This window comes from Notothenia rossii (genome assembly GCF_949606895.1).
Source record: "Notothenia rossii genome assembly, chromosome: 8".
NCBI lineage: Eukaryota > Metazoa > Chordata > Actinopteri > Perciformes > Nototheniidae > Notothenia > Notothenia rossii.
This window is the reverse complement of record NC_136906.1, coordinates 55,286,880-55,303,493: the sequence shown is the minus strand read 5'-3', so window position 1 is coordinate 55,303,493 and position 16,614 is coordinate 55,286,880. Positions and strand designations below refer to the sequence as shown.

The following is a 16,614-nucleotide window of genomic DNA, read 5'->3' as shown; positions in this document are numbered from 1 at the left end:
TATGCTTAATTTATATTTATTCATCAACCAACCACATCAATAACATTGTTTTTAAAACAATAAAATGGTCCTCTCTGGCAATGGTTTACTTATGTGTTTCACCACAATACAAGTAAAAGGCCACCATAAGGGTGTATGTCTTGACTCTAGAGCGTTGGGGTTAGTCAACATGAAAAGCATGGACAACAGAACATAAAATCAAGTTATGCAAACGGTTATAATATACAGTATTAAGAAATCATACAACACAACCATTTTTTTATGATTTAACTATGTATATTAAACATGTACATTCTATGTGTAAATCAAATATAACAATTTATAACAATGTATTATTTGGTTTTGAGAACAACAATGAGGTGATTCACCAAATAAACTATTTGTTGTTTATCTCAATGTCCCTAATTATACATCATACTGTAAAAGACTGTGCATTGTACATGTTGATTGAAGTACTTCAATCAATCAGGTTAATAGCTGGAGACCAAAAAGGAAATATAACTGACAAAGCAATTAAAGCAAGTAACGCAAAAGAAACAAAAATGAACAATTAGAGGAAAGCTGTTATTGGCCTGCGGTGTAACAGGTGCAGTCATACTGTATAAAGTTAATGACAGGTAAATCCTATAAGAGATCGAAAATAATAATGCATAGGCATCCCATTTGGGGAAAAAAGGGAAAGACCTCCTGCTCTTGGACAATGATGTGCTCACCAAGTTGTATGGTAACCAGCAAGATATACTTGAAGATTTAGGAATGTCCATTCTAGTGTTTCAAAAAGGATCAAAAGTGAATGGTTCACTGCTCAGGATGCATTCCAGGGACGCTGAGCATTTTCTTCAATACAATTTAAGTTGTGTACAAGTGAAATGTTTGGCCTGATGCTGCGACATAGGGAAAAGTCATATGGTCAACATATTCAAGGGTGATCTTCCATTGAGGAGTATGAATACAATCTCTAAATATAAAGTCAGTAAAGTATTTACATTTCAGATAGCACATCAAGTCTTGGCGGATATTCGTGCTTGAGAGCAGCAGCAATCTGGGGAAATACAGAGAAACAAAAAAGAGGGGCAGATCAGAAACCAAATTTGAGGTTTTTGAATCCACAATGTATGTTTAGCATTAATGAATACAAAAGTAACAGCAACATGTCTAGGTTGAGGCTAAATCAACAAAGATACTGTACATTAATTCATAAGTAAATTACCTAAATGATGTTTCCTTCTTCATCTTCACTGGTGTCTGGACTGCTTAGGCCACTTTGACTTTCCTCTTCATGTTGAAGGAAACAAGCATCAGGACCTAAAGCAGTCTTGTACTGCTGCAGTACCACCTGCAACCTCTCCAACGCCTCAGCATGCTTCCTTCTTAGGGTGCACCCAAGTCCTCCATTCCCCTGGTCTACATCTGAAAATACACAAAATATTGTTATATGGACATACTATAAAGTAAGATTGCTTCACGAGGCCAGAGCACTTCAATGGAGTATATTCTCTCCCATGTATATATATAGATGATTGTCACTGCCAAGGGACTTCATTATGTAAAATGGCCGGGTCGAATGGGCAAAGGCCATTATACTCCATCCAATTTCTGTGACCAAGAATGATTTGGGCTGACTTTTTTTCCTTTAAAACTCATACTTTACAAGGTAGGTTAAGTTTTGCTTTCAACTTACCTTCCTCAGCCACCTTATTTTTTAGAGCAACTGCCATGTTCTGCAACCAATGCTGCGCCATCTCCCACAATAGGATGCCTTTCTCCTCTTGCAGTCTCCGTGTAAGCATGACTTGATCAAGTATCTTTTTCTTGGCTGTAAACTTAGCTAAAATCGATTCACAGTTATGTATATTCATGAATCACATTTTCATTATAGCATAACAATATGTTTAAAACTCCAAACATGTACTTTCAAAATAATCAAATGTATACACAATAAGAAAACTTAACCCTTAAACTAAATGAACGTTCTAACACTCTACATGATATGTGCATAACTCAGCAAGGTATACCTTCATATAACAGAACTTCAAATTAATTAATATGAAATATCTGAAAACTGACCCATGCCATGAACTTCCCACGGCCACAGCGCGGACATGATGCTCCCTCCAGAGAGGGAATGCTCCACCGCAGCAACATCTATGCCTCTGGCAGAGTCGTGTACCAGCTGGTTGTACATCAATACCTCCTGATTAAGGCGCTTTTTGTCGTCTGCAAGCTTCCTTCGGAGTCGGTGGCGGAGCTTGCTGCTGTCTGAAAAAGACAAGTAGTGGGATAGGGATATGTGACAAACTATATTTGCAAGTGCAAAAAATATATATAATTCAGTAGGTTGAATCTGCAACCTAAAACATTATATTGTTATACCATTCTGTCGGTAAAGGGATTGCTTCCGCTGCCTCACACTTAGGTAAAGCCCCTCAATGCTTTGCTGCAGTGCTGTTTGAAGGATGTCTTCAGAAGTACCCAATGTTTTTGATGTTCCTGTAGAAATAATATTGGCAGTAAAATGTACTGTTACACAACACGTAACGGTTTTGAGAAACAAAGTTGTGCAACATATTTAACACCTTTTAACACAAATTGATGGTACAACTATGAAAACCGGAACATATCAGAGATAAACATGGACACATAGTTGGCTTGCTATTGCTTGAAGATTATGTCCCTGTCTACTGAAATCCAGTGAGGGTCCCATTACGTGGCATGAAAAATCAGCCTTATTGCCTTAAAATTGGCTGCTCTTTAGGATCAAATCTGTAAATTCAAACACTCATGGACAATGATATGTAGCTGGTGTTATCTCGTCATGCTTACCAGATGCCCATTCCTTCACGTCGGAAATCCACGTCGACACCATGTCATCTGAGACACAATGTAGCTCCGTCTTGAGTTCCTCAAGACTTGCAGTCTCTTCCAGGAGCCTCTTACTAGTCTGATAAACAGTAGACGATGGACATTTATCAAGATTAAAACTTGCTATGATTAACAACAAGCCATGTGCAAATGACAAAGGACACAACAACACCTTTAATAGGAGGCTCACCTTCACATATCTTGTGGAAAGTGCCTGATGAAGGGAGTCACCTTTTTTCCTGTTCCATCCCATTGCATGCACTGTGAGCATGTCCAGTCGTGCTTTTGAAAGCAATAATGAGGTTATGATGTGTCATCTAAAAAAGTATGCAATAATAGGGCAAAACCTTCCACTCACCTGCTTTGGACATGTATTCTGTTGTCAGGGCACAACGGGACAGGTAGCTGTTGACCTGCTCCACCTCTTCCCCAGCGGTCATCCCTGCTCCCTCCTGGTTCTTCCCACTCCATATAATCTGATGGTAAAAGGTTGCTGGAATTGTTGTGCAAAGAGGCTACATACTACTATACTAAACAGTATAGCTTAGATATTTACTACTTCAGTATTATAAATATAAAAAATATAAATGTACGTGATACAAAAATATTTTACATACCTCGCATTTGGTAGCATGGGCTCGAGCATGCATTACACTGAGGAATGGCTTCATGGTGGTCAGCTCCTGGAGAGCAGGAAGGACACTTGCAGCTTTCTCCATGTACGGCCAGTACTTGCAAGCCACATCCATGGCGAAGAACTTGGCTTTGGCTGGCATGAGTTCCTTTTGAAGATACAGGGGGTAGGCGAATATCTCCCCCCTGTACATATTTAAGGCCTCAAAAGAAACCCATGGCGACATACAGCCACCTCCATCCCTTCTTCATCCAGCTTCGAAGCCCTCCTTGACTTCTCCCTCGCTGCTGTCCACTGGGAGTCCCCACATGTGCCTCTTCCCTGGGTCTAAGACACACATTACATCATGACAAATCAGTTAAAAGCAATGGAATCACGATCTACACCATTTGTTCTAATTATCTGATTTTGGAGTAGATGGTAAGGAGAAGTAGCTGAATTTGAAGAAAGTCAGGGTCGGATATACATGGCTATTTTTGTGATATACCTATAAGGTAAAATGACTAATAAAAACTTGCATTTTTCAGTGATCTCTGTATTTTGTCGACAAATGCAGCCCATTAAAAAAAGCGCTGCCATCAGAACTGAGGAAAAAAAGATTAGCAAACATATCCATGAAATATAAACAGTAATCAAAAAAGTTAAATAACAACATTGTAAAAACAGCACCTTCCACTTCGCCGAAAGCGATACAGCTTCCTGTTTCCATCGGCAGAAACAGCCAACATCTCCGGCGTGCAGGCAGGGCAGATGAAAGGAGCACCACAGAAGAGCTGGTCTTCCTCATACGAGGCATAGGAGAACTCCAGAAAGCTGCGCTGCAGTACATCTCCGTTGACAGGTCCAGACTGGAAGATAATTACATATATTGCTGTGATTTTGTCTATTTACGGAAATGTTATAATGTATAATATGGTAAAGAATATTTACACTTACTCTTCCTCCACACTTTGTGCGATGCTCCAGCAGCTTTGCAAAGGCCTGTCTGGAGAATCCCGGAGAGATGACCTTGAGCTCTTCAAAGGAGCTTAGGAGGTCCAAGGTGTAAAGTGTGGAAATACTGACCGAAGCTGGCCAGTATCCACTCTTAAGGAGGACTTTCAAGTCGGGGGTCCACTGCTGCTGGCAAGTTTTACAGACATATAGTGGCAGATGCAAGTCATAACGCCCTTGGAACAAGTAAATAAACATAATTAAGACACATTTTAAAACAGTTCCATCTACAAATAGTCAAAGATGAACATATATTACATGAAGGTTTTACTCCAAGTGGAAGCACAATGCCTCAGCCCACAACAGTAAACATATAACAACAATTCAATAGAAATCCAAATATATATATATATATATATATTTGTTTACCATTGATGGTAATTAAAATCACTGGTTTGCCTGGTACCACAGTGAAGTTTGTGCCTTTACAGGAGCAGTTGGGTGCCTTCACAGTTGGCAATATGCAAGCTGTCAAAAAAAAAAGAAAAGCACTAATTACCATTATATGTGGCTCAGGAACGGCCAGTCAAAAACAAGAGCGCGAACCTAAGGAAAACACAGGCTTTCATACTAAAAACACAGGAGGAGGTGTGTGCGTGCTTTCCCCCAGAGGTCATCTTATTGGGAGAGACCAACACATGGCCTGTCGCACCCAATCAGTGCGACACAGCAGAAGAAACCCGGAAACAAAAAGTCTCTTTCAGCTTGATGAAGACCAGATACCTTTTGGTGTCTGGTACGAACCTGCTCTAAACAACAAGTTTCCTCATCTTATTTCACATCTTGCAGCCAGCACACACACATCTCCTCTATGGCCCTTTGTCCCTGTGTCCATCTTCCCCCCCTCAGGTTACCACACACAAGTTAAAAGTATGTTTTAAGATATAGTTGTTATGTATACGTAATACATGTAAATCACTTTCATATCAATAATAACGAGGAACACATTACCTATGCTCTTAAGCAGTATTAGAGATGCTTTTCAAATAGTCAAACTTCACACAGGCCCAATATAGAGAACACACTCATTTGTCCTACAGCCCTTCCCGCCATTTGAGCTATTGTTCACATCTTTACTTCAAATAAAAGGTTTCACATTGTATATTTCCAGCTTCCTTTACACATACTGTTATTATTAATACAAAGTAATTAACCACACACATCTATTGAAAACAAGTAGATTTCCCTGATAATTGACATGCTGAAAATCTTAAGAAGAATGTCCCCTCCCCCAGCTCTCTCGTCCCTGTCATAAAAGCTGTTTGCATTTCATATAGAGTAATAAAACATGTTTAAGCTCATTTCTCCACAATGTTTGTAGCCATTTAGTACCCACACATGAAAGAATAAAAACAGAGGTATAGTTGAACAGTAATCACGCAGCAGATATATTTACTGCAATGAAAACACACACATTTGCCCTAAGCATGTGTAACGCACCCTCTTCTTTTATGAGGGAAACATTCCAGAGTTTTGGAGCTATCCCCAAATTAGGATGTCCCCTGCTTGCATTCCTCTCTAAACACAAAGATTTCACCTCAATATATTGGGGAGGGAAAATATACGTTGTCCCTTCAAATTTAACACACATGAATATATTATAAGGTGACATTAAAATGAATATACCAGATTTAACTTTCCTGCCATAACACGGTACTTTAATACTTCAAATAATTAAAATAATCCTTCAGTATCCAGTTTTCTAACATCCCAAAAGTCATGCATGTTAGCTGAAATAGCAGGGCACTGAGCATTAATACTGAAAAATTTAGGTAAAGTAATTTAAATAAAGGTAATAACAGCCGGCTCGTGGCAGAGGCCACACAGGGGATGACCAACAGCCTCTTTTTCTAGAAGGCATTGTAGGTGGTGTGGTCTCGCTTCTTTCCAGTGCTCTGAGGCTTTCTGCTGCCGAAAAGACCAGGATGAGGCAGAGCTTTTTTGAGGCTCAGGAGGAGGACATGAGGAAAGAATGTCAGAGAGTCTCTCCATATTCTTTTCTGTGAACAGAATGGGAAACTTTAACTGTAAATGACTATATTTAAGATGAACACTAAAAATCAAGGATCATTTCTTTGCTCAGTATGGAACTGGCCAATATCTTTACTGAATTACATTCCTCATTCGAGTCCTGAACTGTCAGTTGTGTATAAGGTTATTCTCTCTCACTAACACAATTTATTTAAAAATTGATTTTAGTTTTAAACTTAAAGCCATTTTTGTGATTTACCAAATTTGTGTTGTGCTGAAGGTTCAGTACGCAGAACCTCCACACTGGAAGACTGGAAGCCCTCAGTCGGGGGGGATGTGACTGTAAAACATCACACAGAGGGTTAACAACAGATAACTGATGATTTGTATTATCTACCTATTGTTTAAAACCTTGTGAAATTAAATAAAGCATAGTTCTTATGACACCACAGTGGGAATGTCTCCGACTGTAGTGTCCCTATGCGTTTATATATTGGAATTATTGTAGACCCTCAACAAGCAATTACTGTGTTTTAATTCGATTTTCCAACCATTTACTTAGTAAATTCATAAAAATGTAAAATAATTGGGATTTCAACCTGTAGCTGAGCCTTGGCGTCGCCCTCCACGCCTCTCAGCTTGCCACGTCCTACACAGCCCCTTTTAGGGGACCGTAAAGTGTCTCCTACAGAGCGTGCCCGTTTCCTCTCCTCAGCTGCTTTCTGTGACCAAGTAACAACTCATGTAAGGTTGATGTTGCTGATAAACTGATACCATATGCCAGTGGACAAATAAAAGTAAATTCATTCACTTGAAGAACATTTCTGCTTCAAGTTTTTCCTACCATATACAACTAATGAAGTAAAACAAGTTGAACAAGCTTTATTTAGTAAGCCTCTGCCCCCCATGTTGTAATGATGAACCGTTTTGTAAAGGCCCTATACATTCATCCAAAATCCAGTTACTCTTGGCCTGTTCAGCATTTTTTGGATAACAGATAGTGCCAAATTCACGTGGGAAATGAATGAGGTCATATGGGTTAAAACACCAACCTTAGCTTCAGCTAGCATGTGTTCATGCTTCAGCTCAAGAGCCATGCGTTTCCCTTCTTTGGATGTGGGATTATTGGGGTCTGGGTTGTGTTTTGTTGCCATTGCAACACAGCCAGCCAGCCAGCCAGCCAGCCAGCCAGCCAGCCAGCCAGCCAGCCAGCCAGCCAGCCAGCCAGCCAGCCAGCCAGCCAGCCAGACAGACAGACAGACAGCCAGACAGACAGCCAGACAGCCAGCCAGCCAGACAGACACAACAACAGATATGCAACAGCTGCTGTATGAGACAAACAGAGATAGAGAGACAGATTGTAAGATTGAGATGGATAGATGAAGAAATAGATAATGAATGATAGAAAAAGATAGAGACAATAACTATAAGAAGGGTAGGTAGATAGACAGAGAGATAGGTTGAGTTTGGCTCTTAAAAGTGCCGTTGGTTTTATGATGGTGTAGATCAGTGTATGGGTTTGTGGTGTGGGTACAGGAGCTGCAGGAGAGAACAGAAAAGTGAATTATGTAGTGAAACTAGCTTTTGTAAAAGCACATTGTGACGGTTTAACTACTTTAGACGGACTGAGTTCATTTACGTGTTTCCTGTTTCATACGCGTAAGAAGCACATGGACGTGGACTATGCCCCTCCCCCCCAAACATATATTAAAATGTCGGCCAGCGTTAGTACTGTCATGTGTAAAACAAAAGCGATTAAGATAACGTATAACTCACACTTTAACACCGACGTATGTAGCCGTAATTAAGACAAATATTTTTCACACACCACTTATGAGCTGATATAAATGTAGCTAAACTAGTTTAAGCTTATGTTGAACGTGAGCTAGCTAGCTAGCCGCCCGCAAGAATAATTTCACATTAATGTTGCTTTGCTGATTATGGCGAAACCATTTCTCAGACTTAGAACAGTTCAGTATATATGATTGAAGAGTTTATCGCCGGCCACTAGAGGGCAGTGTCACTGCTGTCGCTGCCCGGTTATGCCGTGCTCTGACCCGGAAGTGCCGAGCGGCCATTTTAGTTCAAACATTGTTCATGCACTCCGCCTCGAGTTGAGACGTTCGTCCACTCATTCATGTAAGACTGTTTCCACTATTATATTATACCATATATTATACTATATATATATTATACTATTATACTACTATACTCTGTTTCGTGGTATATATTTGTGTTGATTGAATTGCATGGATGTAATACTTTGTCAGCTTATCTTGCTGCATTATTCTGTTTTAGGGTGTCGTCATCCTTGTCAATAAATCACCGAAACTGACATTGAGGAGTGTGTTTCTTCATGACGACACCATGGTCGTTGTTGGATGCCCTGTCCCCGGCTGCGAGTTCAAATCCGATGACTTGTCTGAAGCACTCGTCATTGCTATATTGACGATTCATGGATGTAGCCACCAGCACGCAGCGCCTGTCATGGCCGCGCCAGCCCAGGCCCCAGCCCCTCACGGCCCGAGACTCGATCGGCCCAAAGTTGATGTGGGCGTGTCAATAGAGGAATGGAACGTGTTCATCCGCCGTTGGAATGTATTCCGCGCCGGCTCAGGCATAGGGGACGCACAGGCCCCCTTCCAGCTGTTTCAGTGCGCTGGGCCTGTACTTGGAGACAGCCTGTTGAAAGCCGTCCCCGACGCCGCTTCCGGACCCTTGCCAGACCTGATCACCGTCATGCGTTCCCTAGCTGTCATCCCAGTTGCTACATGCGTCCTGCGCACCGAACTACTTCAGTTACGCCAGGAACGCGACGAGACATTCCGCGCATTCGCTGCCAGAGTGCGGGGTAAAGCAGAGACATGCGCATATAATGCGGTATGCGAGTGTGGTAAGGACGTGGACTATACCGACCACATATCAGCCATGTCGTCATTCCGGCGCTTGAAGACGACTCCACAGGCGAGCCCCGCCCCGAGCCCCGCGGACGGGGCTAAACGTGCCTCGTGTCCGGAATGTAAGAACGTCTTTAACGTCTTCACGGAGGGGCCTCGCGGGTGGAATCCTAAGCCTCACCAGGTGTGCATCGGCTGCTACAGGGCCCGCCGACAACAGAGGCGTCAACAGCCGTCATCCGACAGTCAACAGGCCGCCATGGGGTCGGAGCTGGTATCCCAGGTCTCGTCGGTGCAAGCTGGAGCCCGCCCTGGCCGACGTCGCGGGAGCCTTTGCCGACGCCGCGCCCCTACGTCGCACGGCTGTGTCGACAGGCCTTCACCTATCATACTCGAGCACCACATCTTCTCCAAGGGCGAATGGAGGCGAGCCAGGCTGAAAGACCACCCCCGGGCGTTAATCACCATCTCGATGGACATGCCAGTCGGGCCGAGGGATGGCACCAGCAACCGGGGCTCGGCCGACGGAGCTCGAATATCCGCCGTCGCAGACACTGGCGCGCAGTCGGACCTTTGGTCTCTGGAGGAGTTCCTGGCCTGCGGTTTCGCGCGGGACGACCTGCGACCCGTCAGCCTCAGCCTGTTGGCCGCCAACCGCTCCCCTATAGCCATCGAGGGAGCGTTCTTCGCTAGGCTCTCGACGACCTGCAGCGGGGGCCGTACTACATCCTGCCGTTCCATGGTATATGTGAGCAGCTCAGTCCGGGCCATGTACCTCTCCTACGAGTCGTTGCTCAACCTCGGCCTCTTGCCCATTAACTTCCCGTCGGACGACGTTGCAAGGGGGCCCAAGGACAGGCGTAGCCCTGACACGGCTGACACGCCAGTCCAGCCCCTGTCCATCAATGCGACGAGGTCAACCAACGGCGGCTGCGTGGGGCCAAGTGACCCCGGGGACGCCCAATGCTCATGTCCTCAGCGCACGGTCCCCCCGGCGCGCCCCGCAGCACTGCCGTTCCCTTGTACGCCAGAGAACAATAACCGGATGAAAGGTTGGCTACTCGGGAGATATGCCTCGTCGACATTCAATACTTGCCCCCATCGGGCACTACCATGCATGGAGGGGCCGCCTATCGAGATGCACGTGGACCCCGCAGCTACGCCTAAGGCATGCCACACCGCGGCTACGGTGCCTCTACACTGGCAGCGGAGGGTTCACGATGACCTCCTGCGGGACGAAGCCCTTGGGGTCATTGAACGCGTGCCGTACGGCGAGCCGGTGACGTGGTGCCATCGTATGGTAGTCACTCGGAAGCACGACGGTTCCCCCCGCAGGACCGTGGACCTCTCCCCCCTCAACAAGTTCTGCCAACGTGAGACCTTCGCCACTGAGTCCCCGTTCCACCTCGCACGCCGCGTCCCGAAGGGCACCTGGAAGACCGTCACGGACGCCTGGAACGGCTACCACAGTGTTCCCCTGCGTGAGTCGGATCGCCACCTCACTACCTTCATCACGCCCTTCGGCCGTTGGCGCTACACCAGGGCACCACAGGGTTTCCTGTCGTCAGGGGATGGCTACAACCGTCGGTTTGACGCCGTCCTCTCGGACTATGAACGCAAGGAACGTTGTGTGGATGACACCATCCACTATGACACCGACCTGGAGCAACACTGGTGGAGGACCATCGACTTCCTGACGCGTGTCGGCCGATCGGGGATCGTGCTGAATCCGGACAAGCTTCAGTTCGCGGAGAGGTGCGTCGACTTCGCTGGCTTCAGGGTGTCGGAATCTACCATCGAACCGCTCCCAAAATACTTGGACGCCATCCGGGACTTCCCCACCCCAGGCTCCACGACGGACATCAGGAGTTGGTTCGGCCTTGTCAACCAGGTGGCTAACTACGCCCAGTTGCGTGACACGATGGCTCCATTTAAGCCGTTCCTCAGCCCACGCTGTGCGTTCCTATGGTCCCCCGTTCTGGAGGAGGCCTTCCAGACGTCCAAGCAAGCCATAATGGAGGCCATCCGCGAGGGCGTGGAGATCTACGACATGCAGAAGCGTACCTGCCTCCGCCCTGACTGGTCCATGCGTGGCATTGGCTACTTCCTGCTCCAGCAACATTGTCACTGTGCCTCGGGCATACCGGACTGCTGTCCAGGAGGGTGGAGGGTCACCCTCGCGGGCTCGCGTTTCCTGTCCCCTGCGGAGCAGCGCTATGCAGCCGTCGAGGGAGAGGCCCTAGCTGTGGCATGGGGCCTGGAACAGACGCGGTACTTCACGCAGGGGTCCGACAACCTCGTCGTGGTCACCGACCATAAGCCGTTGGTGAAAATCTTTGGCGACCGTACGCTGGATGAGATCACAAACTCGCGTCTGTTTAGACTGAAGCAGCGCACCCTCCCATGGCGCTTCGACATTGTGCATCTGCCTGGCAAGAGCAACTATGCCGCTGATGCCACGTCGAGGCATCCTTCCCCCTCGGGTTCAGCGAACGGCCTCTCATTGGGGCTGCCGAGCGGGCCTGACGCCATGGAGTCAGCACTCATGGCCTCCATCCGCGACGACGCACGGGAGCTCGGAGCCGTCTCTTGGCCCCTCCTCGCACGGGAAACAGCGGCTGATGGATGCCTCGGCCACCTCCTCCAACTCATCGAGCAAGAGGGTGGGATTGACGTTAACGACCCTGCCCTGGCGAGTCTGTCATCGGTCTGTGAGTCCGTCTACGCCCAGGACGGCGTCCTGCTCTATCGGGACCGCGTCGTGGTTCCCCCATCCCTCCGTGGGAGGGTCCTTCGGCATCTCCATGCCGCTCACCAGGGGACCTCAGCCATGGGGCAGCATGCCCGAGCCATAGTTTACTGGCCCGGGATGTCCGGGGACATTCAGGCCACCAGGGACGGGTGTGCAGACTGCAACCGCAATGCTCCGTCACAGGCGGCTACACCCCCCCGGCCGTCCCCACCCCCGTCCACGCCATTCGAGGCGGTGTTTGCTGACTTCTTCGACTATGGGGGCCGTCACTACCTAGTTGTCGGGGATCGGCTCTCGGGCTGGGTAGAGGTCCTGAGCTCTACGGCGGGTACTGCCCTGGCGGGCTCAGCTGGCCTGGTCCAACACCTCCGGTCGTTCTTCGCCACCTTCGGCGTACCGGAGGAGCTCTCGAGCGACGGTGGTCCGGAATTCAAGGCGAGCCACACCGAGGACTTCCTCCGCTTATGGCACGTCGAACACCGTGTGTCTTCCGTTAGCTTTCCGCAGTCGAATGGGAGGGCGGAGGTTGCGGTTAAGACTGCTAAGCGCCTCTTGATGTCCAACACCGGCCCGTCGGGCAGCCTTGATCAGGACCGCTTCCTGCGCGCTATGCTGCAGTTGCGTAACACGCCTGACCCCGACTGCGACCTCTCGCCAGCACAGATCATCTTCGGCCGCCCACTTCGTGGCTCGCTCTCCTTCGTGAACCGCCTCGAGAAGTTCTCGAACCCGCATATCCGCCTGCTATGGCGCGAGGCATGGGCGGCGAAGGAGGACGCCCTTCGGACCCGTATGTCCCGTACCACCGAGTCTCTGGGGACTCACTCGAGACCGCTCCGCCCATTGGCACTCGGCGAAAGGGTATTCCTCCAGAACCAGCAAGGCCCGAGCCCCCACAAATGGGACAGGTCGGGGATCGTGGTGGAGTCGCCGGGCCACGACCAGTATCGGGTCAGGGTTGACGGTTCGGGACGTCTGACACTGCGCAACCGGCGGTTCCTCCGTGCCTACACGCCGGCCACACCCTGCGCCCGCGAGCAGTCGGCTGCGCCGTCGCCGCCGCCCGCTGCCCTGGGTCATCAGCCCCCACCTATCCACCCGGGCTGGGCGACGCCCCAGGGGATTGCTCAGCGGCCGGCTGTCGGGCCCCGCGACTCGGCTATTGGCGCTTCCCCACCGACGCCTGCTGATGGGGCGTCCTCTGACCTCGCTGTTCCTACGGGTGCCTTCCTGGGTGCACCGCTCCCGGTGCCGCAGTCGACTCGGCCGGGCCGCTTGAGGAGGCCGCCTGCACGTTACGAGCCCGAGTCTGGCAGCTGGATACGGGATGTAGACCGTTAACCTATTCCGGCCCATAGCTTTCCGGTCTGGGGGGGATGAAGAGTTTATCGCCGGCCACTAGAGGGCAGTGTCACTGCTGTCGCTGCCCGGTTATGCCGTGCTCTGACCCGGAAGTGCCGAGCGGCCATTTTAGTTCAAACATTGTTCATGCACTCCGCCTCGAGTTGAGACGTTCGTCCACTCATTCATGTAAGACTGTTTCCACTATTATATTATACCATATATTATACTATATATATATTATACTATTATACTACTATACTCTGTTTCGTGGTATATATTTGTGTTGATTGAATTGCATGGATGTAATACTTTGTCAGCTTATCTTGCTGCATTATTCTGTTTTAGGGTGTCGTCATCCTTGTCAATAAATCACCGAAACTGACATTGAGGAGTGTGTTTCTTCAATGATGAACCATGCGAGTAAAGGCTTAAAAAAAGCCCCAATTATTAAATCTAAGCAAAACATTTATCAGACTTTAGTGACCCAACTTACTTTGTCAGAGGATGGATCGCAATGCCGGTGGCAGCGTCTTTGGCCAATAGGTGGTGCTCTGAATGATGTAATTTCCTGTACCGATTATACAATAAAATATTAATACATTTCCTATATTTTGACACGATAACTCTTTAATAACCTAAGTAGCCTACGGACAAAAACAAAAAAGTATATATTGCCTTATAAAATGCAGAAAAGTTTAAACATCTAACATGATAATAATAAATAAAAAATAATGATATCTTAAACCAAAATAAATAAAATGGAAAATTAACCGACAACAACAATTTAACCTAAATAAAACAAGGATTAAAACAAGGATAAGTTTGACTCAATGTTGTGTAAAGTACCCGTTATGGTTAAAAAATATATTTTTTTCTTTTTTGAAAATAATACAGCTTCCAGTTTCCCAAGACACGAAGAGGAGACACAAACAATTTCTTCCACTTGAAATGCGTTTAAACTGTGTCAGAGAGATGTTTAATCGGTTCATTTTAATTGGTTAATAATTGGTGTTTAATACTGGCAACTTCTAATTGTTGGGGGGGGGGCGGCGTTCGATCCAGGTTCAATTCCGTAACCTTGGCGCACTGCCACTCCAACATCCAATCCCGACTTGAAGTTTAATCACGGGTACTGTAGTCCTAAACGATAGCTGGGGATTATGGGTAGTGTAGTGTCTTCGGCCATCCTAAACTCGATGATGCTCGAAATGTCCCTTATAGGCCTACGTCTGTTTCCGGTTATTTTTATTTTGAAATTCAGTTCCTGATGGACGGCAAAAAAGCCCGAGATTATAGAATTAAACAAATAAAAACAAGGATAATTGTGTGTTATTGTTGACTAAATAACAGTGTGTTATTTTGAAAAGAATAACAAATTAGAAGGAAAAATGAGCCCCATTTATTTTCCTCACAGACAGCAACAAAAGTCCGAAATGATACGATTTTAAATAAGCAATAATCGTGCCTTGATATTGAGTAAGAACATGTTTTTATGAACCACACAGCTTCCGGTCTTCCTATAACACGTAATGCTGTGAGACTACCAACATAAATACATTGCTTTTAAAATCGTGCAGTGCAACACGAAAAAAAGGGGGAAATCGTGTTGGTGAACACGAATCAATAGATTAAAAATCGTGTTGGTGAACACGAAATGCCGTGAGACTGGGTTGATATTTTATAGTACCATGGTATTTGTTCCATAGCACATATAGTAATGTACCATGGTACATACCATGGTTTGTACCATGGTACAATCTGTCAAAAATACCATGGTACATGTACCATGGTAAACATACCATGGTACTATGGTACAAGTACTATGGTAACATTTCTTATGGGATATAGAAGATATTACTTTTTTCTCCGTCATGTTGTTTCCATAGCAACAACTTCAAACAGGCATAGCCTACACTTCATTCTTTACTTTGTCCGTTATTATCAGGTTATTATATGTAGAAGATATTACTTTTTTCTCCGTCATGTTGTTTCCATAGCAACAACTTAAAACAGGAAGTTAACCTAAATTACATTTAAGACACTGCAACGAAAGTAACAAAAAACAATGTAAAATCCTTTTCCGTTTCACAGAACACAAATTGGGTTATATGTTATTTAACATTCAAACATAAAAAATAACAACTAACCGCTAGCGGCTAGCCGCAAAGCTAGCATCACAGCCACTGCTCCGTTTTCGGGGACTTTGCACATGGTTTTCACACGCTAGGAGTATGGGAGTACTTCTATTCGCCTTGATCTGTAGATGTGATTTGATGTGTCGTGTGTCCCCCAACTCCTCTCCAAAGTTCAGATATTTAATAAAATACTCAGGGGAGTTTCCTGAATTTTCATGCCCAAAGCCAAGCACTAGGCCCTGGGTAAATTAAAAGGCTGATCTCGGGCACTTTTGTCCACTTTGCCTGGTGCTAGAAACTCAAGTCAGGCATCCCTGGAATCGTCTCAGAGGGTAGATGATCAGTGGGGCCTTGTTTTTACTGAATGATGTTTTTTCTTTATGGCAAATTCAAATATGAGCTTATTTTTAGGATAACTCTAACCTACATCGTTTTGTATTTCTAAATTGGCAATTTTACCCTTTCGAACCTCTATATAACATAGTAAAAGATATAAGGGAAATCATTTATTGACAAAGCCAAATCATTTAAAAATATTTATTAACAGGTGAACCAGGGCTGCCAACACTCACGCATTGAGTGTGAGAGTCACGCAATTAACCCATATCTCACGCACTTACGCCACACTTGCCTTTCCTCACGCTAAGTTTTCGTCCAAAATAAATGTATATAAAAATTAATTGAAGGAACAGCAAACCGAGCGGTCTACGAAATGAGACGGTCTTCTGGCTTAGTTCAGTAAAGTTGGAACGATATTGGGAGATTCTGATTTCACGGATCAATAACTCATGAACAAAATGTTATTCAGACACAAATAACGTCTCCTAAGTATCGTGGTAAGGTTGACAACGAACTACAATCACATTTTGATCAAAAAAAGCCAATATGCGCCGTCCTCCGAGCTGGACACATTACATTGGTCTCTATCCGCAGCCGGAGAAGAAACGAGTGCTCAGGGACCGTCTGCAAAGTGCAACTCCGAAAAAAGTGAATACTTTTGGGGAATATTTATAATGTAAAATCTTC

At 46.0% G+C, this 16,614-nt stretch overlaps 1 protein-coding gene across 5 annotated transcripts; it reads right to left on the bottom strand.

Moving 5' to 3' along the window:
- Nucleotides 1-14,120, bottom strand: LOC307015438 (uncharacterized protein). 5 transcript variants are annotated; one of them, XM_079644051.1, is made up of 18 exons: nucleotides 13,947-14,120; nucleotides 7,513-7,999; nucleotides 7,060-7,182; nucleotides 6,720-6,800; nucleotides 5,930-6,489; nucleotides 4,859-4,957; nucleotides 4,433-4,665; nucleotides 4,166-4,344; nucleotides 4,015-4,080; nucleotides 3,480-3,823; nucleotides 3,221-3,338; nucleotides 3,053-3,144; nucleotides 2,824-2,941; nucleotides 2,374-2,490; nucleotides 2,068-2,259; nucleotides 1,682-1,828; nucleotides 1,211-1,410; nucleotides 1-1,042 (listed from the first exon to the last, which is right to left on the bottom strand). In XM_079644051.1, the coding sequence occupies exons 10-17, from the start codon at nucleotides 3,720-3,722 to the stop codon at nucleotides 1,211-1,213; spliced, it is 1,227 nt and encodes a 408-aa protein (XP_079500177.1). In that variant the 5' UTR covers nucleotides 3,723-3,823; nucleotides 4,015-4,080; nucleotides 4,166-4,344; nucleotides 4,433-4,665; nucleotides 4,859-4,957; nucleotides 5,930-6,489; nucleotides 6,720-6,800; nucleotides 7,060-7,182; nucleotides 7,513-7,999; nucleotides 13,947-14,120; the 3' UTR covers nucleotides 1-1,042. The 5 variants fall into 5 exon arrangements, with proteins under 5 accessions (XP_079500177.1, XP_079500176.1, XP_079500178.1 ...); XM_079644050.1 differs by lacking the exon at nucleotides 4,859-4,957 and having other exon boundaries at nucleotides 4,989-6,489; XM_079644052.1 differs by lacking the exons at nucleotides 4,015-4,080; nucleotides 4,859-4,957 and having other exon boundaries at nucleotides 4,989-6,489.
- Between the last annotated feature and the right edge of the window lie 2,494 nt (nucleotides 14,121-16,614).